The sequence below is a fragment of the Nerophis ophidion genome, linkage group LG17 (genome assembly GCF_033978795.1).
Source record: "Nerophis ophidion isolate RoL-2023_Sa linkage group LG17, RoL_Noph_v1.0, whole genome shotgun sequence".
Classification (NCBI taxonomy): Eukaryota; Metazoa; Chordata; class Actinopteri; order Syngnathiformes; family Syngnathidae; genus Nerophis; species Nerophis ophidion.
Window position 1 is genome coordinate 18,036,804 of NC_084627.1, and position 27,510 is coordinate 18,064,313.

The 27,510-nt window shown below is 40.2% G+C and overlaps 2 protein-coding genes across 5 annotated transcripts in view; both read right to left on the bottom strand.

Moving 5' to 3' along the window:
- On the bottom strand, window positions 1-12,278 carry ak1 (adenylate kinase 1). Its single transcript, XM_061876423.1, has 7 exons — window positions 12,134-12,278; window positions 5,869-5,906; window positions 5,353-5,388; window positions 5,105-5,268; window positions 1,274-1,390; window positions 1,010-1,201; window positions 1-928 (listed from the first exon to the last, which is right to left on the bottom strand). Exons 2-7 carry the CDS (start codon window positions 5,873-5,875, stop codon window positions 863-865), a joined length of 582 nt encoding a protein of 193 aa, XP_061732407.1. The 5' UTR covers window positions 5,876-5,906; window positions 12,134-12,278; the 3' UTR covers window positions 1-862.
- The window catches only part of gpsm1b (G protein signaling modulator 1b), a 92,095-nt gene continuing 70,453 nt past the window's right edge, over window positions 5,869-27,510 (bottom strand). For all 4 annotated transcript variants that reach the window (XM_061876420.1, XM_061876419.1, XM_061876418.1 and 1 more), the window contains 5 exons: window positions 26,292-26,442; window positions 19,502-19,695; window positions 12,410-14,005; window positions 12,134-12,329; window positions 5,869-5,906 (listed from right to left, as the gene is read on the bottom strand). In XM_061876420.1, coding sequence (XP_061732404.1) covers window positions 13,802-14,005; window positions 19,502-19,695; window positions 26,292-26,442 — 549 coding nt within the window. In that variant the 3' untranslated portion in view covers window positions 5,869-5,906; window positions 12,134-12,329; window positions 12,410-13,801. The remainder of the gene's footprint in view (window positions 5,907-12,133; window positions 12,330-12,409; window positions 14,006-19,501; window positions 19,696-26,291; window positions 26,443-27,510) is intronic.

A 27,510-nucleotide genomic window follows, 5' to 3' on the forward strand; every position in this document is an offset into this window, starting at 1 on the left:
TAGATAGGTTATCTTTATTAGAATGCAGTCTTTTTGCACCTTTATTTACATAAGTGAATCTGTGCTCTTGGACAACGTTGACAGCGGTGTTGTAGAGCAGTACTCGCCGAAGGAAAATAAATAAGTACAATGTTCATGTAGTTGGCACAAAATGGTTAACATTTATATATATCGACAAACAGATTTTGTGTTGCTGCAATGTCAGATTACTCTATGACCTTATTTGTAACTGCTGGATTAGAGGCACATTATGTACTGATAATTACAAGGAAGCTAAAAACTGGATTACTCAAATTTTGCATTTCAGCTGTTTACTTTTGCTAAAATGATGTGAATGCGTCGACATGTTTGTGTTTTGTCACTTCCATTTCTTAGACATAATGCAAAAAAACAACTTCCAATAGTTTGTGCTGACTTTTCATGTAGGTTGTTTACTTTTGTTAAAACTGCAACCATTTTTAGACGAAAAGATGAGGTAAAAACTACTTCCAGAATCCTGAAGTGTTTGCCGTCTTTTCATTCAGGTTTACTTTCGTTAAAATGGGGAGCATTTTCCTCAATTTCCCAGTCAAAACAACTTCCAAAAGCAAGCAGTTTTAGAAGTGTGCTTGTTGACATTTTATCAGTGTAGTTTAGATTAGTTCATCAAGTCTTGAGGGCTGGGCAAAAAATACGCCTAAAGTATAAGAAAATTAAGTCAGCAAGCGTCATTTAGTTAAATTTGTGAGAATTTTAAAACATTTGTCTTAATTTTTTTTCATTTGGAATTCTGTCATCGTTTATGGCTGTTTGGCTTCGTTGTAGTTGTTCACGTTGTCTGCTGACAACTCTACTTAACCCAGCTGTTCTCAATGTGGTATTGTTACAAGGCATCAATAGCCTTGGAGACCTGGTTGAAGACCTCCTCCACGGGAAGCTCAGAGTCGACCTGGGTGGGGCAAGATGACGATGACGATGACGACATCAAAGCGGTTCATAACAATTTAGGAATTGGTAGTTTTTCGCTCACCTTCCTGACGATGCCTCGCTTCTCGTAGAAGGCGATGACGGGTTCAGTGGCTTTGTAGTAGAGGTCCAGACGTTTCTTGATGGTCTCCTCGTTGTCGTCCGAGCGGCCGCTGGTCTCGCCGCGTTTCAGAAGCCTCTTGACCATGGTCTCGGCTCTGGCGTCCACGTACAGCAGCAGGCAGGGTTTGCCGATCTGTGGACACGTAGAATATGTCACTCAAATGTGGTCATAAAGCGCACTAGCCCAAAAAAAACTGATCTTTACCTTCTTCTCGAACTCCTCGCCCTGCTTCACCTCACGGGGGTAGCCATCGATGAGAAAGCCTTTGGAGACACTTGCCTTGGCAATCATGGCGTCCTTAATCATGTCCAAGACGGTGTCCTGAACACACAAACCAACACTTCACTCAGTGTAATAAAACCAAACCAATCGCAGAAAAACAGGTTATGTTCGACAATAAACGTATTATGATAGGTAATATAAAAAAAAAAATAGGTAGGAATAAAGATAAAGGGTATTTTCATGGGGAAACATCCTGTAATACGCACGCCAGGCCACAAGTTGGCGATGCCCAGGGACATAGCGCCAAATTTTGAGCCCCCATACACACAACTCCTATCCACCTATGCCACCCTAAAACCAAGATTGCTGCTCCATACACACACACCTCGTATGTTTATGTACACGAAAAAACTAATTGCATGGATTTGATCAAAACCTTTCAAAAACATAACCTTAATCCGGTTTTTGACTTTTTAAAGATGGGATTAACGTATCAAAACTAGAACATGTCTAAATAAACCTCCCTACATATTTAAAAAAAAAAAAAAGTGCCAACAGATTCACCAAGTGGTCAGAATAGGAATATAAGTAATACTATATAACTTGTTATTATTCACTTAAATATGATTATGAATCTAGTCAGGATCTACGGTGGCCTGGAAGTGCAAAACACTTTCAAATTCCAAAAACAAATGACTGAAAACAAAATAAAAATAATATTTAACACTTTACAATTTCAGAAAACCGAGAAACAAACCTTACAATGTAAATTTTTTGTCTTGTTTTTTATAATTGTAATTTGTTTCATAACATTTGAAAGTTTTTTGCACTTCCAGGCCAAAGTAGGTTTTCTTAGGTAGCATGAAAAAAATATTATTAGTAGAGCATCTCCTAGGAGTTATGCTTCCATCCATCTTTAAAACCTAGTGTCACCTGTTTCTAACTTTACTTGAGGGTCTTTGAAGGCAACACAGTTATGGACGATTAATGATGTTATGGCGTCTGTGTTGAGTCAAGTGTTCAAAGTTACGTTTGCTATCTCGGTGGAACAAACCATTTTGTATTTTTGATAGGGAGTGTAGGTAGTTAGACAATAATAATAATAATAATAATAATGGATCAGATTTATATTGTGCTTTTCTATTGTTAGATACTCAGAGCTCACTAGATTCAAGCAAACTTATTATTGAACTTTCACAGCTATATTTATTTTTTTAACATTTGTGACATGGTCTTTATATACCTTACATATTTGAATTCTCAACATTTACCAATGCCTAGCGGCCCAAGTACCACTTCCCCACTTAACCCTCCACTTAGACGCCATTACATTGGTGTGTACATGTTAGCTCAGAAAATTCAACGTTGTTGTAACATGCACTATATTGCCAAAAGTATTTTTCCTCCTGCCTTGACTCACAAATGAACTTGAAAGTGCCGTGCCATTCCTAACCTATAGGATTCAATATGATGTCGGTCCACCTTTTGCAGCTATTACAGCTTCAACTCTTCTGGGAAGGCTGTCCACAAGGTTGCAGAGTGTGTTTATAGGAATTTTCAACCATTCTTCCAAAAGCGCATTGGTGAGGTCACACACTGATGTTGGTCGAGAAAACCTGACTCTCAGTCTCCGTTCTAATTCATCTTAAAGGTGTTCTATTGGGTTCAGGTCATGACTCTGTACAGGCCAGTCAAGTTCATCCACACCAGACTCTATCGTCCATGTCTTTATGAACCTTGCTTTGTGCACTGGTGCACAGTCATATTGAAAGAGGAAGGGGCTTGTTGCAACCTGTTCCCACAAGTTTGGGAGCATGGAATTGTCCAAAATGTTTTGGTATCCTGGAGCATCCAAAGTTCCTTTCACTGGAACTAAGGGGCCAAGCCCAACTCCTGAAAAACATCCCCACACCATTATTCCTCCTCCGCCAAATTTCACACTCGGCACAATGCAGTCCGAAATGTAGCGTTCTCCTGGCAACCTCCAAACTCAGAATCGCCCATCAGGTTGCTAGATGGAAAAATGTGATTCATCACTCCAGATAAGCCGTCTCCACTGCTCCAGAGTCCAGTGGCGACGTGCTTTACACCTCTGCATCCCACACTTTGCATTAGACTTGGTGATGGCCGACCACTCTGTGGCTAAATTAATGTTGTTCCCAAACTCTTCCATTTTCTTATAATAAATCCGACAGTTGACATTGGAATATTTAGGTGCGAGGAAATTTCACGAACAGATTTCTTGCACAGGTGGCATCCTATGAAAGTTCCACGCTGGAAATCACTGAGCTGCAGACAGTGGCCTATTCTTTCAAAAATGTTTGTAGAAACAGTCTCCATGCTTAAGTGCTTGATTGTATACACCTGTGGCCGGGCCAAGTGATTAGGACACCTGATTCTCATAATTTGGATGGGTGGCGAAATACTTTTGGCAATATAGTGTATATTCACAGTAATTGTCTTTGTTGCAACGTCCTCAACATTAAAGGCCTACTGAAACCCACTACTACCGACCACGCAGTCTGATATTTTATACATCAATGATGAAATATTAACATTGCAACACATGCCAATACGGCCTTTTTAGTTTACTAAATTGCAATTTTAAATTTTCCGTGAAGTATCCTGTTGAAAATGTCAGTATGATGACGCATGCGCGTGACGTCACGGATTGTAGCAGACATTTTGTTCCAGCCCAATCCTAGCTATAAGTCATCTGGTTTAATCGCATAATTAAATGGTATTCTGGACATCTGTGTTGCTGAATCTTTTGCAATTTGTTCAATTAATAATGGAGACGTCAAAGAAGAAAGATGTAGGTGGGAAGCGGTGTATTGCAGCTACCTTTAGCAACACAAACACAGCCAATGTTTCCTTGTTTACATTCCCGAAGGTCAAGCTTTACTATGGAACAGAGCGGTCAAGCGAACATGGTTCTCTACCAGATGTCAACCGGCAGGTTTCGGTGAGAAAATTGTGGTAAAAAGTCGGCTCTTACCGTAGACATGAGCGGAGCTTGCGTCGTTCCTCGTGATCCTGTCAAAGAGGCAGCTGCGGACTCTCTTGCCTCCTCCGACCGGCCGCCCCCAAACGTGGGATGCTTCCACGGTGGAGGAGGGCGGAAAAAAGCTCAGCCCGGCCCGACCGGCTGCCTTCGCTTCGCCTCGTCAAGAAACGTGGCTTCCCTCAGAGACACTGGCGGTCACCACCCTCGTGGCTACTCCCCTCCGACTTTCAGGTACGTCTATATAATTTCACTAAAACACTAGTAACACAATAAGCAGATAAGGGATTTTCCAGAATTATCCTAGTAAATGTGTCTAGTAACATCTAAATCGGTCCCACTGCCCTGTCTTTTTTTTTTCTAGTCCTTCACTCTCACTATCCTCATCCACAAATTAATGGGGAAATCGTTGCGTTCTCGGTCCGAATCGCTCTCGCTGCTTGAGGCCATGATTTTAAACAATGTGAGGATATGAGGAGCTCCACAAACCGTGACGTCACGCGCACATCGTCTGCTACTTCCGGTACAAGCAAGGCTTTTTTAATAGCGACCAAAAGTTGCGAACTTTATTGTCGATGTTCGCTACTAAATCCTTTCAGCAAAAATATGGCAATATCGCAAAATGATCAAGAATGACACACAGAATGGACCTGCTATCCCCGTTTAAATAAGAACATCTCATTTCAGTAGGCCTTTAAAGGCAGCTTTTCCCTTATTTCAGTGTGGGTTTCACATTATCAGGCTGCAGAATGCGTCTAAAATGACAATTTTGTGTGTGTTTTCATTAGTGTGGAGGATCATCCTCTTACCAGCGGCACCAGCTCTCCCCTCTGCATGATGCTCTGAAGATGCTTGCCCCTCTCCGAGCCTGAGCTGACCTCGGCGCGGAGCAGATCCCCTGACGACAGGTGAGTGTAGCCGTACTTGGCCACCACCCTCTCACACTGGGTCCCCTTACCGGAACCGGGACCACCTGGAGAATTAAATGAATATCATTCATCCATGCGCTGTGGGGGTTACTTCTAAATTATGTTTACAAATGTTTGCTCGTACTCACCGACCACAAAGATAATTTTAGCATCTTTAATCTTTTCTGGAAATAGATAAAAGAAAGATACAAATAGGTGTGATAACAGACCAGAAAACAAGGATTGTTACAAACCGTGTGGCGAAATAGTGTCCCAAGAAGTGCATGTGTTCCCCATTGCTGCTTTTAGCTGCTTGACATTGTGTTGCCTTCTGCTATTACTACAACAGTGTTACCATGGCAACGACCGGATCAACAAATAACCACTGTATTTAAAAAAAATAATCTACATTCATTACATTTGGCTGTATTTTTCGTTAAGGTGAATATATTAGAGCGTGTTCATTAAATTCAATATGGCAATAAATGTGACGCTGCTGCAATCCCCCAAACGGCCAGAAGAGGGGAGCAGTGTTCCAAGTATACGAACAGCCCTTTATGTGTCAACTCATCCGCTTCTTAAAAAGCGAATACTGACGTGTTTACGCCTCATCAAATCGTACACTTTGTGTTGAATGAGTGATATTAATCTCCCCTGTTACGTACCTGCCATTTTCAAGCGTCGGCTGCGTGCTTTCCTTCAGCTAAAAGACACACAAAAAGACGATAAACGTGTTAGTTTTTTTCTGGAACGGCGGCGTGTATCTTCCAGGTTGATAAAGCAAGAACATGAATTAGTGTAGCAGCGCGTTAATTAATCACAATTAACTGCGAGTTCATTAGTTTCCTGTTATTGCTGGTAAACTTTAAGTATGAGGAAGAAGGCGGGACATAGTTTGGTTGACGAGAACAATCCTTCCCAGTCAGACCTTTTAAACAACCCGGTGTCAATATAGGCGAACAAGGGACAAGCGGTAGAAAATGGATGGCTGGATATTTTTTTTCTTTTTTTTTTAATAAACTTCAACATTAACAAACAGAAGAGAACCAATCAAAATAGTTCAACAGTATAAAACATTATAAAAACAGTACAAAACAGCCCCATGGGTTTGTAAATTCAAAGTAACAAAAATAGAATGTAAAAAAAATATATAGTGGGGCAAAAAAGTATTTGTTCATCCACCGATTGTGCAAGTTCTCCCACTTAAAATAATGACAGAGGTCTGTAATTTTCATCATAGGTACACTTCAACTGTGAGAGACAGAATGCGAAGAAAATCCCAGGAATTCACATTGTAGGAATTTTAAAGAATTTATTTGTAAATTATGGTGGAAAATAAGTATTTGGTCAACCATTCAAAGCTCTCACTGATGGAAGGAGGTTTTGGCTCAAAATCTCACGATACATGGCCCCATTCATTCTTTCCTTAACACGGATCAATCGTCCTGTCCCCTTAGCAGAAAAACAGCCCCGAAGCATGATGTTTCCACCCTCATGCTTCACAGTAGGTTTGGTGTTCTTGGGATGCAACTCAGTATTCTTCTTCCTCCAAACATGACGAGTTGAGTTTATACCAAAATGGATACATGGATGATACAGCAGAGGATTGGGAGAATGTCATGTGGTCAGATGAAACCAAAATAGAACTTTTTGGTATAAACTCAACTCGTCGTGTTTGGAGGAAGAAGAATACTGAGTTGCATCCCAAGAACACCATACCAACTGTGAAGCATGGGGGTGGAAACATCATGCTTTGGGGCTGTTTTTCTGCTAAGGGGACAGGACGATTGATCTGTGTTAAGGAAAGAATGAATGGGGCCATGTATCGTTGGTATGGTTGTCCAAAATACTTATTTTCCACCATAATTTACAAACTTTTTTTTTTTTCACATTCTGTCTCTCACAGTTGAAGTGTACCTATGATGAAAATTACAGACCTCTGTCATCATTTTAAGTGGGAGAACTTGCACTATCGTTGGCTGACTAAATACTTTATTGCCCCACTGTATATAAAATAAACTAGGTGCAAAGCCATAGGCTCATTCAGATTCATTAAATAACTTAAATTTGGAACAGCATCATCGTTTTCACAGCTTTTTTGTTAGAGGTAGAGAGCGTTTTAAAGTAAAGTTCAAAATCTTTTTTAAAGGCACAAAAGACAGGTCGGGTAATGAGAAACTTACATTTTTGAATATAAAACTTAGCCAATAGTATAATGAGGTTGCAAAGGTAGAATTCCTTTTCAAATGTTTGTTCATACAATGTAAAACCAAAACTCACATCTTTTAAAGCAAAGCACAAATTTGTCATGAATATTGTCCAGGATGAAGCGACAGATGCCCTGCCATAGTGATGAAGTGTTTTCACAAGTCCAAAACAAGTGGTTAACAGTCTCTGGATGCATGTTACAAAACACCATGGGGGAAAATAAGGTCGGCGGCTGTAGAAGAAGAAGCGCCCGTCTTCTTCTACGGGGGAAAATGAAGTTGGCGGCTGCTTACCGTAGTTGCGAGGCCTCCATCCACTCATCCATCCATCCATCCATCCATTTCTACTGCTTATTGTGGCTCAATATTGGTCCATATATAAGGCGCCCCGGATTATAAGGCGCACTGTCAGCCTTTGAGAAAATTTGAGGTTTTTAGGTGCGCCTCATAGTGCGGAAAATACGGTATTTACATTGAAAATACACACAACCCTGACTCAAAACGCCGGACATTTGAGGCTTTTAAGAAACCCCGTCCGGACAGCCCGGACAGGCCCGTAAAAGAAGGACGTAGAGGGGTAGAGGGGAGTCTAGTTAAAGGGATTGCACTTTTTCATATACATCCACGTAATATTGCTGATTTCAATATAAAAATCAGTAAGTTGATATTGCTGAGGTTGAAGTTTGACTTAATGGTTACCGGTGTTAGTTTTAAAGCAGTCCTCTTCAGAATTGATTGATTGAGACTTTTAGACTTTTATTAGTAGATCGCACAGTTCAGTACATATTCCATACAATTGACCACTAAATGGTAACACTCGAATAAGTTTTTCAACTTAAGTCAGGGAGGGTCCACGTAAATCAATTCATGGTACAAATATATACTATCAGCATAATACAGTCATCACGCAAGTTAATCATCAGAGTATTTACATTGAATTATTTACAATATTTACAATCCAGGGGGTGGGTTGGTTGATATCAGCACTTCAGTCATCAACAATTACGTCATCAGAGAAATGGATATTGAAACAGTGTAGGTCTGACTTGGTAGGATATGTACAGCAAGTAGTGGACATAGTGAGCTCAGAAAGCATAAGAACAAGTATATACATTTGATTTTTTACAATCCGGGGAGGTGGGCTGTGGTGGGGGGAGGGTGTTAGTCTAGGGTTGTAGTTGCCTGGAAGTGTTTTAGTGAGGTTTTGAAGGAGGATAGAGATGCTTACTTTTATATTGATGTGGCATAGAAGGAGAATAAGTTAAGACCTTTGTTAGATCGGAATCTGGGTTTAACGTGGTTTGGGAAGGGGGTGCTTTATCAGTATCATGCTTTAAATCCCAGTTGGAAAAGCTGTGCACTGTATAACATGTTCATTGTAGCCATTATTCCAAACTACCTTTTTATGAAAACAAATAATCACAAATTGTTACTGATTTGTGTGTTTTAAATGTTGTGCTCCTGAGTTCTTATTGCTGATTAATTTGAATGTATTATTTAGTTTATTTAACTTTATTTTTCAGTTTATAAATGCTCAAGTTGGTGTAAAACTGTTGTAGTTTACATAATTTTTTAAAATTTGGTCAAATGTTTATTCGGGGCCGCGGGGGGCAGAACCCCCCCCCCCCAAAATGGACAAGCGGTAGAAAATGTCTGAATGGAAAATGTTTATTGAATTTAATAAACAAATAATTTCAGGCAAATTGATGCACTTGAAATATTTTTTAGTCTGCTACCGACTAAATGACTAAATAAGTTATTCTTTTTTGTAAGTTGATCTACATTTCATTTTTGTTTTTGTTTTATTTAATGTTAATAAGGATACAATGTTTCTGCAGAAGTGTACTTACTAACAACCAGTTACTTCGCAATAACAATTATAAAGACAAAGATACTACTTTAACATCATGTTGGAGAGTGGGCCGTAACAACAAATGATTGAGGAGCCCTGGTTTAAGGTGTCCACTTTTATGCCCCTCTGCTCCTAAAGGTCATCGTTGGCTGAGTCAGCACGAAGCCTATTGGCGAATATGACTTATAGAGGAGTTTAACTTTTACTGTCGTGCAGTAGTGATTTTGTTCAGGACCCAAAAAAAATGTAAATATAGTGAAGATAGAAACAGAACATAGCTTACATTTTATTATGAACATGCTTGAGGAGTCAACTATGCACCTCACCCACCTTATTCTGTCTTATTCCTATTTTTTAACCCGCTAAAAAAAGCCCCCGCAGCTGTCAAGTGTCAGGGGGGGATAGTGTGTCCAAAGAGTGAGGCGTTCATGGACTACGAAGGCACATAAAGGCAAAGTGGTTCATTCTCCTTGTGCAGAATCCTGTTACTACGAAGTGGCCCTTTAAGTGGGGGAATGGAGGACCCCTTTGACGTCAGCGCAGTGGGTGGTGGTGTTTGTGAACAGGAGATGAAGTCAGAGCATGCAGCCTGAATTCCTTCAACGCTGCCAGGGGTCGATAAAGCTGCTGCTCTTAATGAGCATTAGTGAGGTTTTGCATGGGATAGAAGAGTTAAAATGGCCTTTAATGAATGGATATGATTGATTGCGAAGGAGAAATGACGGCAGCACAACTAATGCATTTGATCTTTATATACAGTATACTTCCGATAGTATCACTGCAATACTAATGTTTTTAAGGTGTAGGTGGGGCGGTGTAGCTCGGTTGGTAGAGCGGCCGTGCCAGCAACTTGAGGGTTGCAGGTTCGATTCCCGCTTCCGCCATCCTAGTCACTGCCGTTGTGTCCTTGGGCAAGACACTTTACCCACCTGCTCCCAGTGCCACCCACACTGGTTTAAATGTAACTTAGATATTGGGTTTCACTATGTAAAGCGCTTTGAGTCACTAGAGAAAAGCGCTATATAAATATAATTCACTTCACTAAGGTACATCCAAACAGAGTTGAAGTCAATTTTATCCTTCCTTGTCTTAACGAGACAGCCTTTCTTTATATCCAAAGTCATACCTGCCTTTTCCTCTCTGGGACATACGAATTAAAAGTCAGTTTTGCCTTCACTACCACTCTATGATCCACAGCTGAAGTCTACCCTGCCTTCTTTGTACCTTTTGTTGTTTGGCATGCAGTAAAAATTCTACTGCATTGCTTCTACGGCCAAAATTGAAGTAAATTTTCCACTTTCTCCGTCAAAGTTGAAGAAGTCCATCTCCCTGACTGCATCTCTTCTTTCTGGAGCTAAAGTCAACCTGCAGTTTTCTGCTTCGTGACACAAAAACAAAGTCAGACATGCCTTCACCTCCTCCCTTTGACCCATACTTGGTCTTCCCCCATGCTTTCTTTTTCCAGTCTGCACCTTCTACTTGTTGTATTAAGTTGAAGTCAACCTTGCCTTCATTTCCCTGACTGGACATCTTCTCCCTCTGAAACAAAGGTCAATCCCGCCTTCTTTTCTAACACTTTGAGAGAGACCTTACACATGTTCATAAAGTGGGGCAAAAAAGTATTTAGTCAGCCACCGATTGTGCAAGTTCTCCCACTTAAAATGATGACAAAGGTCTGTAATTTTCATCATAGTGAAAAAGAAATCCAGGAATTCACATTATAAGAATTTTAAAGAATTTATTTGTAAATTATGGTGGAAAATAAGTATTTGGTCAACTATTCAAAGCTCTCACTGATGGAAGGAGGTTTTGGCTCAAAATCTCACGATACATGGCCCCATTCATTCTTTCCTTAACACGGATCAATCGTCCTGTCCCCTTAGGAGAAAAAAAGCCCCAAAGCATGATGTTTCCACCCCCAAGCTTCACAGTAGGTATGGTGTTCTTGGGATGCAACTCAGTATTCTTCCTCCAAACACGACAAGTTGAGTTTATACCAAAAAGTTCTATTTTGGTTTCATCTGACTACGTGACATTCTCCCAATCCTCTGCTGTATCATCCATGTATCCATTTTGGTATAAACTCAACTTGTCGTGTTTGGAGGAAGAAGAATACTGAGTTGCATCTCAAGAACACCAAACCTACTGTGAAGCATGGGGGTGAAAACATCATGCTTTGGGGCTGTTTTTCTGCTAAGGGGACAGGACGATTGATCCGTGTTAAGGAAAGAATGAATGGGGCCATGTATCGTGATATTTTGAGCCAAAACCTCCTTCCATCAGTGAAAGCTTTGAATGGTTGACCAAATACTTATTTTCCACCATAATTTACAAATAAATTCTTATACAATGTGAATTCCTGGATTTTATTTTTTGACATTCTGTCTCTCACAGTTGAAGTGTACCTATGATGAAAATCACAGACCTGTGTCATCATTTTAAGTGGGAGAACTTGCACAATCGGTGGCTAACTAAATACTTTTTTTGCCCCACTGTATCTGCACATTTTCTTTCAGGCACCATCCTGTCTTCCTTCACCAGGACCTGTAGTTCAAGTATGTCATAATGAAACAAGCTGAGCAACAGCTTAGACATCTTCACATCTGCACCTTCTAATGCATAGACTCATGCATTCTCTAACATTGTGACATCAAAATGCAGTCAATCCTGCCATCTTAACGTCGATGTCTTTTCCTTATTGGTGTTTGTACCGCTGCTCTCACCATGGATGTCAACCATGCCTTCGTGTTTCCCCTTCATGCATTCTCTCTGTGACAGACGATGCCAACCCTGCCTTCTTATTTACACCGCCCTCTTTAAGACTTGAAGATGAAGACACCCCCTCATTCCTCCTACCTCCTCCATACTCACCTGTCCTGTGTCTCCAGATTCTCAGAGCGAGGGGCTGGCTGCCGTCCCTTGGTGATCCCCACAAGCGAGGGTTGTGCGCGGTTCCTGCTGAACGGCAGCCCTCCCTCCCCCACGCTATGCCTTTTTATAGCCTGGCTGAGCCTGCGCTGCATTCTGGGTAAGAGGGCACCAGAGCAGATAAGGAGGGGAGGGGAGGCTGAGGATGGATAGGCGAAATTAGAGACTGGATGTCTAAAAGTAGCAGCAGTCTTGAGTATTTAGAAAATCTATTCTTACCTAATCGGAGATATTATGGTGTGAATAAAGGCTGTGGAGGTGGTGCAATAAGAGTGCAGGGACAATGTAGATAAAATGTTTCACAATCCAGGTTTTGTCAAGTTGCATATTGCAAGAAAACATCAGGCACTGCAATAGAAACGCAACAAAGTGATGGTCATAATAAACCTCAAACATTTTATTAAACGTATGGGGAACATAATTGCCTCCCCCGAATGGAACATAAATACAAAATAGATTTATATATTATGTACAAATTACGGCAGTGACAAATACAAGCACAGCGGGTACTTTTTTTCTAAAAATAAAAAATGTTAATTCACAGAATAACTGCCGCTCCCAATGTTGTCCAAATACTTGCACTATATTGTTTTCTGAGGTACAAAAATGAGGTATGCATGACCTTTGTTTAGAAAAACAAAACAAAACAAAGAAACCAGCTTGTAATTTAACATTTTCGTACCATGGAACAAATGTTCACATTACTCCCAGTTAAAAATCTCCTTGCTGCTGTTTAGCTGACCAAAAACTCTCAGCAACTTGTGTGATTCTCATGGTCATCTTTACTGAAATATCTCACAAAAATGTAGCTTTAAGACTTCTATTCCCTGCAATATAATTATTACTATTATTGTAAATACTAATATAGTGGTGTGGGGAAGGGGGGATAATGAGACTGCACAATGTAATACAGGGCTTTAACCACAAGGGCTAATTAGCTATAACTTCAATACTGTACTCCAATAATACTAAGGAAGCAGCTTTTTGCGGATTGTTTTTTTTTGTCAGGGGATTTCATTATACACTTAAATATACGGCAAGTGCTTTCAAGGGTTTTAAGTCGGCATTTTTCTTTTAACACTGAATAGCGTGAGCTGCATATTGTCACTGAACACCAGGGACACTGTCTTGTACGAATGCTTACAGCAGCAATAATTAAAAAAAATGTCTATGAGCCTGAAAGATTTGGCATGTGTGTAAGCACTTTAAGGAATAAAAACCTACTGTAGATAAATAATAATTTATATATCTATAGATATATATATATATTTATATATATATATCTTTCAGTGCAAGTCATTGATTTCTTGGACTAGAATTAAATTAATCTTAGAAGTTAAGAATGTTTAAACCATGTGCTTCTACAAATACAATCTCGAGTCTGGGGAGAAAAAATGCTGATTAAGGCATCAGATGTTATTTTGTTAGTGACAGCAATCCAATTTTGACAAATCCCCTCACGACCGTGCAAAACTGCTGCATGTATTCTGTTATATTTACACATATTTCATTAAGAATTTGACATGGCACGCCTACCCGTCGCACACATTTTTTTTTTTTTGCAAGTGCACCACCCTGTTATGGTCGTTTTGGTAACCGCTGCACCATATCCTAGCTGGGGAAACCGCCCGGTGGCTCGAGGTCGGCAGATTCCTCCGGGCTGTCCTGCTCATCGGCGGAGAGTTGAACGCGCTGCTCATCCATACGCTTGGCCTGCACTCTCTGAATTAGGCTAAAGAAGTCTTCGTCAGGCACCGTGGGAGCGTGGGGTCCTGCTTCTGGCGGGGAGCACCGCTGATCGTCGATCCGAGAGGACTAAGTCACACATGTTCAAACATAGAAAGGGCATATGACACAATATGAGATTAGCATGTGAATCATTCAACTTTTGTGTACTTCCTACAAGTCACCACAAAGACAACCAGTACATAAACCAGGGGTGTCCAAACTTTTTCTACCAAGGGCCAAATATGTATACATACAAACCCCGTTTCCATATGAGTTGGGAAATTGTGTTAGATGTAAATATAAACGGAATACAATGATTTGCAAATCATTTTCAACCCATATTCAATTGAATACACTACAAAGATAAGATATTTGGTGTTCAAACTCAAACTTTATTTTTTTTTGCAAATAATTAATTTAGAACTTCATGGCTGCAACATGTGCCAAAGTAGTTGGGAAAGGGCATGTTCACCACTGTGTTACATCACCTTTTCTTTTAACAACACTCAAACGTTTGGGAACTGAGGAAACTAATTGTTGAAGCTTTGAAAGGGGAATTCTTTCCCATTCTTGTTTTATGTACAGCTTCAGGCGTTCAACAGTCCATGGTCTCCGCTGTTGTATTTTACGCTTCATAATGCGCCACACATTTTCGATGGGAGACAGATCTGGACTGCAGGCGGGCCAGGAAAGTACCCACACTCTTTTACTACGAAGCCACGCTGTTGTAACACAAGGCTTGGCATTGTCTTGCTGAAATAAGCAGGGGTGTCCATGATAACGTTGCTTGGATGAGAACATATGTTGCTCCAAAACCTGTGTGGACCATTCAGCATTAATGGTGCCTTCACAGATGTGTAAGTTACCCATGCCTTGGGCACTAATACACCCCCATACTGTCACAGATGCTGGCTTTCGAACTTTGCGCCTATAACAATTCGGATGGTTATTTTCCTCTTTGTTCCGGAGGACACCACGTCCAGTTTCCAAATATAATTTGAAATGAGGACTCGTCAGACCACAGAACACTTTTCCAATTTGCATCAGTCCATCATAGATGATCTCGGGCCGAGCGAAGCCGGCAGTGTTTCTGGGTATTGTTGATAAATGGGTTTTGCTTTGCATGGTAGAGTTTTAACTTGCACTTACAGATGTAGCGACCAACTGTAGTTACTGAAAGTGGTTTTATAAAGTGTTCCTGAGCCTGTGTGGTGATATCCTTTACACACTGATGTCGGTTTTTGATGCAGTACAACCTGAGGGATCAAAGGTCCGTAATATCATCGCTTACGTGCAGTGATTTCTCCAGATTCTCTGAACCTTTTGATGATTTTATGGATTGTAGATGGTAAAATCCCTCAATTCTTTGCAATAGCTCGTTGAGAAATGTTGTTCTAAAACTGTTCGACAATTTGCTTACAAAGTGGTGACCCTCGCCCCACCCTTGTTTGTGAATTACTTAGCGTTTCATGGAAGCTGCTTTATACCCAATCATGGCACCCACCTGTTCCCATTTAGCCTGCACACCTGTGGGATGTTCCAAATAAGTGTTTGATGAGCATTCTTCAACTTTATCAGTATTTATTGCCACCTTTTCCAACTTCTTAGTCACGTGTTGCTGGCATCAAATTCTAAAGTTAATGATGATTTGCAAACAAAAAATGTTTATCAGTTTGAACATCAATTAATCAATCAGTTGAACATCAAATATCTTGTCTTTGTAGCATATTCAACTGAATATGGGTTGAAAATGATTTGCAAATCATTGTATTCCGTTTATATTTACATCTAACACAATTTCCCAATTCAAATGGAAACAGATTTTGTATAAACATATATATACATATACACATATATATGATGCAGTGGTATTGTATTGTATCAGTTTCACAATGTTATTAATAATGCTGTGATGGTATCTAACGAAAACTTGGTGAGTGTCGGGTCTGTAAATAAACTGCATCTCCCATAATCCTTTTTGGATAGGGGGAACGATGAATGCAGCAATATACAGAGACATCCTGTATGAAAACCAACACTTCCCATCTAATCTGATGGAGGTTAAGAAGTGCTGCAAAGAGGAATGGGCGAAACTGCCCAAAGGTAGGTGTGCCAAGTTTGTGGCATTGTATTCAAAAAGCCTTGAGTCTGTAATTGCTGCCAAATGTGCATCAACAAAGTATTGAGCACAGGGTCTTAATACTTAGCGACATGTGATTTTTGATTTTTTAAATTCTTAATAAATGTGCTAAAATTTCTGTAGATCGTTTTTTTTCTGTCAATATGGGGAGCTGAATGTACATTAATGAGAAATACAATTAACTTAATTTTTGATTTTAACAAATGGCTGCAATGCAACAAGAGTGAAACATTTAATTTAAAAGGGTGTAAATACTTTCCGCACCCACTGCAACTTCGAAAAAATATTTCAATGTGTTCATGCAAAAGCAATTCTACAGTCAGAATGTTAAACACACTTAAAATGTTTTACTTCATTTATAGAATGTATTCACTAAAACCTTGTTAATTGTATTAAATTAAGTCCCACTGAGTGTTTTCAAGCACTACTTGTCACAGTCAGAGTCCCCTCACTCATTTTGCACTGACCTATTTGCAGACTAACAACCCACTCCACCTTTCAGCTCACCATCAAAGAGCATGTGTGGTGTTTAGCGTGATTAACCTGCATTGATACTTGGTTAACACGATACATTTTTGTGATTAATCACACAATTTCACACGGTAAATTTGACGGTTCTAATTGTTGCTGTTTTTGTTTGATTTTATTTCAACAATGCGCTCCAAGCCACAAATGCCCCCGAGGCTGTAGCTTGGACACCCCTGAGAACGACTAAACAATTCTTTGGACAAAACCACGTCCCATAACAGCGGGCATGCTTGGATGCATCTGCTGGAGAACAATGTGTGAAGACCCCTGACCTCTGACCTCATCAAACCACCCTCTACAACAGGGGTCGGAAACCTTTTTGGCTGAGAGAGCCAAAAAGCCAAATATTTTAAAATGTTTTTCCGTAAGGGCCATATATTTTTTTTAACCTTAAACACAACTAAACGCGTGCATTTTTAAATAAGACCAACATTTGTAGAGTATAATAGGTCTCTTTTTCTTTGTACTAACATTGTTATTTTGAAGCTAACTGTGGAGGGGGCGTGCCCCGCGGGCCTGCAACGAACTGGGGTGTTGCCAGGACCGGCTTCGAAATCAGCGACAGGTGCGTGGATGGCCCTCCTGGGCCTTTTTATCTAATCACCTGTCGCTCTGTTATAAGCAGCAGCCAGGAAGAGAGACGGGGTTGGGGATGGGGCTGGAGCCAGAGCGCGAGCGAGAAAAATACAAATGTTGGAAAGCAACTGAGAGACTTATTGAAGACTAAAACAATATCGTAACCCTAAAACAGGCTCTCATGTCAGTGCTTGGTGGTCTGAAGAACCCCCCGGAGGGCAAGCCCCACACTTACCAATAATAAATAAATAACTTCTTACCATTAACGCAACTTCTTGAACAGGTGCAGTAAAAATCGGGTGGATGGATTAAAACTGCATGAGAATGTTTTATATTTTGAACATTATTTTCAACACTGTGATTACAAGTGGAATTATTCATTACTTATTGGCTCTTTTGATGCAGTCATCAAAAGAGCCACAACTGGCTCGCAAGAAGCAGGTAGTGAGGATAGCTTCCTCCATTGTAACTAATGTATCTCACTACCTACACAGCCATTTGCAGCTTCTATCTGGACAGAAGTTTTTAGTCCCAGCAAAACGGTACACATGTAGTTTTGTCCCAGCTGCCATCACAGAACTAATTAAGCTGTAGTACCTCTTTTTGACTATATTTATTTTAGTGAAATTTATTGTTTTATTTATTCTTTTATTATGGTGTTTTATTCTGGCTTGTCCAAAATGTAATATCGGAAAGAATCGGTTTCGGTTTCACCCTCCCGATTTTCCCGGGAGACTCCTGAATTTCAGTGCCCCTCCTGAAAGTCTCCCGGGGCAACCATTCTCCCGATTTCCACCCAGACAACATTATTGGAAGGCACTGCCTTTAGTGTTCTCTACAACCTGTCAAGTCCGCTTTTCCTCCATACAAACCATGCCAGCCCAGCCACATAATATATATGCAGCTTTTACACACACGCATAAGTGAATGCAAGGTGAAGTGAATTATATTTATATAGCGCGTTTCTCTAGTGACTGAAAGCGCTTTACATAGTGAAACCCAATATCTAAGTTACATTTAAACCAGTGTGGGTGGCACTGGGAGCAGGTGGGTAAAGTGTCTTGCCCAAGGACACAACGGCAGTAATTAGGATAGTGGAAGCGGGAATCGAACCTGCAACCCTCAAGTTGCTGACACGGCCACTCTACCAACCAAGCTATGCCGCCCCAAGGCATACGTGGTCAACAGCTATACAGGTCACACTGAGGGTGGCCGTATAAACAACTTTAACACGGTTACAAATATGCGCCACACAGTGGACCCACACCAAACAAGAATGACAATCACATTTCGGGAGAACATCCGCACCGTAACAGAACAGAACAAATACTCAGAACCCCTTGCAGCACTAACTCTTCCGGGACGCTACAATATACACCCCTCGCCTCCTCCATCTCCCGAATTCGGAGGTCTCAAGGTTGGCAAGTATGCTCTAGTATACTCTGGACTGAAGCTGTGTGCCTTCATTGTTTGTGTAGCTGTTGTTTTTAGGCATGTTTAAAAAAAATTTTAATAATGCACTTTGTGAAAGTCAAAGTATAGTATTTCCCATAGTTGTAGTGGGTATTAGGATTATTTTAGGGAGAGCATGTCCCAAATTCCAAGCGGCTGTTTCGAAGTCTGTTAAAAAAAATTCTGCACCTTGTGACTTCAATAATAAATATGGCAGTGCCATGTTGGCACTTTTTTCCATAACTGGAGTTGAAGTTTTTTCTCTTATTTTGGTAAACTTCGTTTTTTAATGATTGATTGAAATTTGTATTAGTAGATTGCACAGTACAGTACATATTCTGTACAATTGACCACTAAATGGTAACACCCGAATAAGTTTTTCAACTTGCTTAAGTCGGGGTCCACGTTAATCTATTCTTGTTAAAAGTTACAGTGTTTAATGCATCCAGTGGAGCATCACATCATTCCACCACTGTATATATTAGTATCGGTTGATATCTGAATCGGTAATTAAGAGTAGGACAATATTGGAATATCGGATATCGGCAAAAAAGCCATCATCGGACATCTCTAATGTATCATTTTTATTGGGAAATTTGAGTACATGTACTATTTTGTGATCTTGGCAATGTTTGTGATGCTTGTTATGTGGTCGTTCTTTGTATTGCATATCTAAGATGTTCCTTTCTCTCTCTGTTTAAATGGATGTCCTGATCTTGCTGGCTGCAAAAAAAGTTTACCTTCGGGTACTAATAAAGTAACCTCAAACACGTGTTGATGAGATAGAACAGATCTAATTGAGCAAGCATTTTGCAGACTGTATGAAAGGGAATTTTCTCCTATTTTTGCGTGTCCCAATACTTTTATTTAGTGCACGGCGGTATTACCTGGCACTTGATGAGCATGTTGAAGAAGTCGTCGCTGGGCTCTTGATCGCCTTCACCCACCAGGTGGCCCAGGTTGTTCTGGGTGATCCTGAGACCCGGAAGATTCCCCACGCTGACACGCTGGTCGTCCAGGCGCCGACTCTGAGAGCTGGCGATTAAGTCAAACAGTTCCTCCGTCTGGGGGGAGGTGGTAACTGCAGGGTTTGCAACATGAAAAACATCTGAGCGACTTCGTTTTGCATGAACGCAGCAGTACAGTATCTCACAAAAGTGAGTACACCTCGCACATTTCAGACACCATTCTTATTCAATCTTCTCAAGGAACCATTCCATAATGATAAAACTTGGTTACATCCTATCTTGGAGGCGTGTTTAGGCTCCTTAGCTGGTAAACTGACAAGTGGCCGGGTCTCGCAACACAGAGGGTCTGCTTCGAAATGATCAGAGTACATGTTGGAATGCCTCAATAGACCAAGGCTTTCCAGTGTTGGCGGCACTCATGTAGTCCTGGATCAGGACACCACCAGCAACGTGACAATTAACTTGTAACTCGAGTGTGCTGACAGTGTTCTGGCGAGACGTGCTCCACATTGGAATTCATGCACTCCATACATATGCACAAGCGTATCCATCCAAAGAATGTGGAAATTTGACTGCACTTTCAAGGAATCTTTTCTGTGAGTACGCACATTTCTGTATGTTATCATTTAAAATACATTGTCTTACATGACAATGTACAATTTCATTGGTTATGGATTCATGTGAAAATGTCAATTTTTTTTGCTGCAAGGCATCCTAGGAGCACTTTTAATTTACTAGTAAAAAAACAAATAATTACATTATACAATTGTAGAGTGAAACACGTATACTGAATGACAAAATACAGAAATTTAGTGTTCATTTGTGTAACAATTGTACTAATGTGAAAGACTTATTCAATCCACAATTACATTTCCACATTCCTTGGATTCATACGCAGATACAGGGGGAGCATGCATTCCAAAAAAAGAGAATGTCTCACCAGAAACTGGCAATTTCGACAATACCGCCTGTATTGGTTCATTGGGTGGACAGTAAGTCTATACACGCTGCACAAAGACTACTCTAAAGCAGTGGTTCTCAAATGGAGGTATTACTTCTTGAAAGCACTCGAGAGATGATTGAGTTGAAAAAAATACATAAAATGTATAGTTTTTTTAAATTGCCCCACTACGAAGAAATACACAGGAAAAACTAACACCTGTAACCTCATCACATTGGTTGGACTCCATTTTAGCAGACTCCTGGCTTCAATTGACTCTTGGATAAGTCATTATCTTAGGGGTTATTCTACTTGTGTGAATGTTTAGACGCTGTGTTACAAAAAAAGAAGAAAATTGTAAGTGCAGTATTAGAAGCCTACTGAAACCCACTACTACGCACCACGCAGTCTGATAGTTTATATATCAATGATGAAATATTAACATTGCAACACATGCCAATATGGCCTTTTTAGTTTACTAAATTGCAATTTTAAATTTCTCGGGAGTTTCGTCTTGAAAACGCCGCGTAATGTTGACGTGTACGCGTGACGTCACGGGCTGTTAGGAAATATAAGCGCTGCACACACACACAGCTAAAAGTCGTCTGCTTTAACGGTATAATTACACAAATTTTGGAGATCTCTGTTGCTGAATCTTTTGCAATTTGTTCAATTAATATTGGAGAAGTCAAAGTAGAAAGATGGAGTTGGGAAGCTTTAGCCTTAGCCACACAAACACACAGTGATTCCTTGTTTAAAATTCCCAGAGGTGAAACTTTACTATGGATCAGAGCGGTCAAGCGAACATGGATCCCGACCGAATGTCAACCAGCAGGTTTCGGTGAGAAAATTGTGGTAAAGTCGCTTCTTACCGGAGATCAGCTGAGGTTGCCCCGTCCATAAAGCTGCCGTCGACTTCCCTGAGACATTGGCGTCAACACAACCGTGGACCTCCGACTATCAGGTAATATTAACTAAAACACTAGCAACACAATAGAAAGATAAGGAATTTCCCAGAATTATCCTAGTAAATATGTCTAAAAACATCTGAATTCGCCCCAATGCAATCAAGTTTTTTTTTTGTAACTTTTTTTTCTAGTCCGTCGCTATCAATATCCTCAAACACGAATCTTTCATCCTCGCTCAAATTAATGGGGAAATTGTCGTTTTCTCGGTCCGAATAGCTCTTTTTGTTGGAGGCTCCCATTAAAAACAATGTGAATATGTGAGGAGCCATCTACGGGTGACGTCATCGTCTGCGACTCCCGGTAAAGGCGAGGCTTTTCTGTTAGCGACCGAAAGTTGCGAACTTTATTGTGGATGTTCTCTACTAAATCCTTTCAGCAAAAATATGGCAATATCGCGAAATGATCAAGTATGACACCAAGAATGGACCTGCTATCCCCGTTTAAATAAGAAAATCTAATTTCAGTAGGCCTTTAACAGACTGCAAGTGTGATTTCTATATTGCCAGCACCTGTTACTTGCTACAGGTGAGTTTAATTACAAATTAAAAGGAGCATCACATGCTTAGTTAGAATACAACTATTTCTTACAATTATGAAAAGGTGCCAATAATTCAGTCCAGTCCGTTTTTGAAGTTCTGTGTAAAATAATATCAGATTTGGCTTTTTGGGGGGTTTTTTTGTGTCGTTCCAATGCAAACAAAAGAAATATGTGAATACCAAAGCAATTTTTCTAATTTCAACAATTTTTGGGGGGAGAAGAGGTGCATTATCTGACAGAAATGCAGGGGTACCAATAGTTTTGGCCATGACTGTATATGCCAGCTACATTGACAATAAGCAGACAAGAACACTACGCTGGCAAAGGTTACTGAGTGAATCTTGTCAACAAAAGTAGCACAGTTAAATTTAACATATGCCTTTACTAAATGGACAGCCACCACACGCAGGGCATCTAACATCTGTGAAGTCCTGCAGAAGATGTCATTCATATCACCACAGCTGATCTGTCGTACCTTGAAGAGGCACAATTATAGCAAGGGTAAACCAACTGCGCTACAAAAACAAGAGCATTAAGATGCAAGTACTTTATTTTTGCTTTCTGAAGAACGCTGGACATCTTCAATCACAACAAGCTTGGGTCGTACCCAAAAAGAGATCAAAGAGTAAATGGTGCACTATGTTAAAGACCTACTGAAATGAGATTTTCTTATTTAAACGAGGATAGCAGGTCTATTCTATGAGTCATACTTGATCATTTCGCGATATTGCCATATTTTTGCTGAAAGGTTTTAGTAGAGAACATCGACAATAAAGTTTGCAACTTTTGGTCGCTAATAAAAAAGCTTTGCCTGTACCGGAAGTAGCAGACGGTGTGCGCGTGACGTCACATCCTCACATTGATTATAATCACAGCCACCAGCAGCAAGAGCGATTCGGACCGAGAAAGCAATGATTTCTCCATTAATTTGAGGATGAAAGATTTGTGGATGAGGAAAGTTAGAGTGACGCACTAGAAAGGAAAAAAAAAAAAAAGGCGACAGCAGTGAGAGCAATTCAGATATTAGACACATTTGCTACGATAATTCTGGAAAATCCCTTATCTGCTTATTGTGTTAATAGTGTTTTAGTGAGATTACAAAGTCATACCTGAAAGTCGGAGGGCTGTGGTGACCGCCAATGTCTCTGAGGGAAGCCAATGGAGGAGTCAAGATCACAGTTCCCTTTTTGACAGCTGCAGGAGGATGCAAACTCCGCTCAAGTCTGCGGTAAGAGCAGACTTAATATCCCGATTTTCTCATCCAAAAACTTGCTGGTTGACATGTGGTAGAGAAACATGTTCGCTTGACCGCTCTGTTCCATAATAAAGCTTCACAACAAACAAAGAAACACCGGCTGTGTTTCGGTTGCTAAAGGCAGCTGCAATCCACTGCTTTTCACCACTTTATAGTCTCCATTATTAATTGAACAAATTGCAAAAGATTCAGCAACACAGATGTCCAAAATACTGTGTAATTATGCGATTAAATCGGATGACTTTTAGCTGTGAGTGGTGCTGGAAAAAAATGTCCGCTCCAACCAATAACGTCACAAGCACGCGTCAACATAGGCGTCATCATTCCGCGACGTTTTCAACAGGATACCTCGCGGGAAATTTTTAATTGCAATTTAGTAAACTAACCGGGCCGTCTTGGCATGTGTTGCAATGTTAGTATTTCATCATTGATATATAAACTATTAGACTGCGTGGTTGGTAGGGGTGTAACGGTACGTGTATTTGTATTGAACCGCTTCGATACGGGGGTTTCGGTTCGGTGGTGAACCGAACGACATGGACATAAGTAGCGCACCGCACATTGTGTAAACAATGCACACCGAGGCACCATGAATTAATTTACGTGGACCCCGACTTAAACAAGTTGAAATACTTATTCGGGTGTTACCATTTAGTTGTCAATTGTACGGAATATGTACTGTACTGTGTAATCTTCTAATAAAAGTTTCAATCAATCAAAAAAACAACAACACACGGCAGGCTAGCAACGACTGGGCTGTGATAGAATGACCACACTTCCTCTTTTCACGGGATATGTCCTCTTTGCGGAGCTGTCCAGGTGGAGTTTCTTAAATGCCTCGAATGTCGGTCATTTTAAGTTATGGTTGTGTGTATTTTCAATGTACGTTCAGGGTTAAGAAGGGGTTAAAAAAATTAAAAAGTGGTGCACACAGCGTTAACATTCGTGAGGGAGGGGCAGAGACAGAGAGAGTGAGAGTTATAATAAACGCGCATGCGTCGCCAGGCTCTGCTTTTTATCCTTTGATTAATCAGATTTAATTTTTTATTATCTATAGCAGGTGTGTCAAAAGTGTGCCCCGGAGGCCATTTGCGGCACACAGCTAATGTTTTAAAGTCCCATGGCACATTCTAAAAATACTATTAAAATAAACAAAAACAAACAAAAGTGAAATAAAAAATATTAAAGGCTAAATGTAATTTAGAAAAACTTGCAACGTTTACTAATAAAAAGAAAGCTGTTTTTTTTCTTTCAAACTATCATTGTTAAAACATAATATTGAATCAAAATCAATGTTATTATGAATTATTGACATATGCAAGTTTCCGATTACTTCACATCAAATATTCCACTAAGAAAATTATTTTTGATGGAAGATTTAGCAAATTTGTTCAATAAGTGATCAAAAAATGTACATTTTGTTTTTTTCTTACTGTACCGAAAATTAACTGAACCGTGACCTCTGAACCGAGGTACGTGCCGAACCGAAATATTTGTGTTCCGTTACACCCCTAGTGGTTGGTAGTAGTGGGTTTCAGCAGGCCTTTAAGTTGTTTATGAGAGTGTTTACTACATTATCAATGAGTAACTTTACCTTGTTTGCAAACCACAAAGACTTTCAAAATGTGCACTTATTTTTTACTATACTTATTTTTACCAAGTTTGGAGCAGATGAATGACTTGGAGTTGAGTAAAACATTTGCAAATATATCTGTGGCACTGCTGAACACGTGGAGTTTTGTAGAGATAAAAGAACAGTGGATTCACGTAAACACCGCTAGTAGTGTGAGGCAATTCTTCATCAGCATGTTTCCCGGTAGTGCCTTTTCTTTTGCTGTAAGAAAAGTTCGCTGTGGCATTTTTTTCAGTCTCATTACAATTAAAAGCCCCCTTAGCTAAAAAAAAATCCTAAAACTGAAGGTGCTGTAATTCCAAGGCTAACTAGCTAAAATGCCAGCTCAAAGCGGTTGTTTAGTAACCCGAAGCTTTACAGCAAGACATATTTTAGACACATTTAAAGAGTTTCTGATCACACAAAGTGATCTCTGAGACAGGCTGACAGCTCTGACCTGCGCACGGCACGACAATTGTGGAAATAAACACGTGAGAAGAAACGCTCGCTGAATGGCCGCTTCCGTATGTACAAGATGTAAACAGGATGTGACGTAGGGGACCAGACCCCTTCATAATGGTTGTGCCCGTGTGTACAAGAAGTGATGTCATCAAAATGGCAGCCCCTGATGTGTTCAAGCGGCCTGCAAAATGAATGAATGAAGCACAGCGAGACATGGTTCGCACAGAGAATGTAAAGGTTTGTAAAACGAAAAGGTCGCGAATAGAGGCGTTTGTAAATCGAGGTTCCACGGTTACCTGTTTTTGCATTTAAGAACAACTTTTTTTAAATCCCAAAGGGAGGTGCTTTTATTTGAGCAAGCCATTAGTAATTACCGTATTTTTCGGATTGTAAGTCGCAGTTTTTTTTCGGGGGTGCGACTTGAGACAGGCACCTTCTCAGTTGGTTATTTAAGCGTCATATAACATACACTTGTTCAGCCTGTTGTTCACTATTCTTTATTTATTTTAATTTCATTTTAAATATCAATTCTTGGTGTTGGATTTTATCAAATAAATTTCCCCCAAAAATGTGACTTATACTTTAGTGCGACCTATATGTTTTTTTCCTTCTTTATTATGCATTTTCGGCCGTTGCGACTTATACTCCGGAGCAACTTATAACCCGAAAAAAAGGTATGTTTTTTTTTTTTTTACAATTTACCGTATTCTATATGTTCTATTTCTAAATGTTTCAAACAACTACAGCTGAGCACTATTTTTTCAACAAAAGGCTTTTCTTCTGAAAAACCTATACCACAAAAGGTACATCAATGCAAACAAGGTTGAGAACCACTGATCTAAAGTATACCAAAGTTGTATTTCTATAGCATTGTTCTTGAGGAAGATATACAGAGTAAAAATGGCATCTAAATAAACCCTAGTAAGAAACCAACCTATCATGTCGCTCAGAGGAGCGCCTTCTTCGCCGTCGCCGCCATTCTGGGTTTCATCAAGACGGCAGCGCTGGTCATCCATGCGGCTGCTTTGGAACTTGCTGAGCAGGTCGAAGAAGCAGTCCTCATCGGAGGGGTCACGACCCAATTTCTGACAATGACACATATTTTCAGGCGGTCGTTCGTGCTTTGAAAAAGGGGGAAATGATTTCCGCAATATTTTTACTTTGACAAAAAACGAATGTCAACTGCAGAGGATGTTGGCTCTCAGGAAACTGAAGCAGCCCTAAAAATCGTACAGTCAACAGAAAGTCTGTTATGACATGCATGGAGGGTTTTTACAATGACTGATTTGCATTGACCTTGATTCCCGTAATGTGATCAAATGTGTGCTAAGAAGCAAACCACGCATCTTGTGAGATGACCATACCGACTACAGACTGTTGTGTTTCCTTTAGTCCAACCAGAGAGTACATTCAATAACATTGTTACATGTTGCAGACATTTGAATGGAGACAACATCGTCCAAACAGTAATCTGCATTCAAACCACATCACACACTCATTTGATTGTCCGTAGGATTGCAACAAAGATTTCAACAAAACTTGAATGAAAGATTGAGCACTGGACAAATAATTTTTACTACCTTCTGATGGGTGGTATTATTAAAAAGTGAGGCGGTGTATCAAAGTGTATGATTCTTTTGCCTTGTTGTCTATCTAGCACCGTTTTGCCTAGTTTGTTAATATTGCCAACACCATTTTATGGCTAAAGGCAGACTGATACGATTTTTAAAAGTTGTTTTAATCAAAGCCAACTTTCCAGAAAACAAATTCGATTCAGTATTTGAAATTTTAAAAAAGGAGAAAAAAAGTACTTCTATGCCTAGCGGCAAAATTAGGTCAGCAGACGTTTGCAGCCATCACACATTCAAACAAAACAGCCATTCAGCTCATTTGCATTCAAAGTTTTTCACTCTACTTTCAACGGGAAGGAACACCAAATAAAAAGTGCATACCTAGGTGACAAATTGTGTGAGATTAAAACATGAACAACTTACCGGCTGCACTTTATATTCCCTACTCGCTGTGTGTCCTTCCTCTCCCCTTACATCCCCCGGTGACCACCTTACATCCCTCACTGCGCTGCCCTGCTGTCCTCACTCCCTCAAAGCGCCTCTCCTCTTGTGTCTCTCTATTGCAGCCAACTTTCATGCACT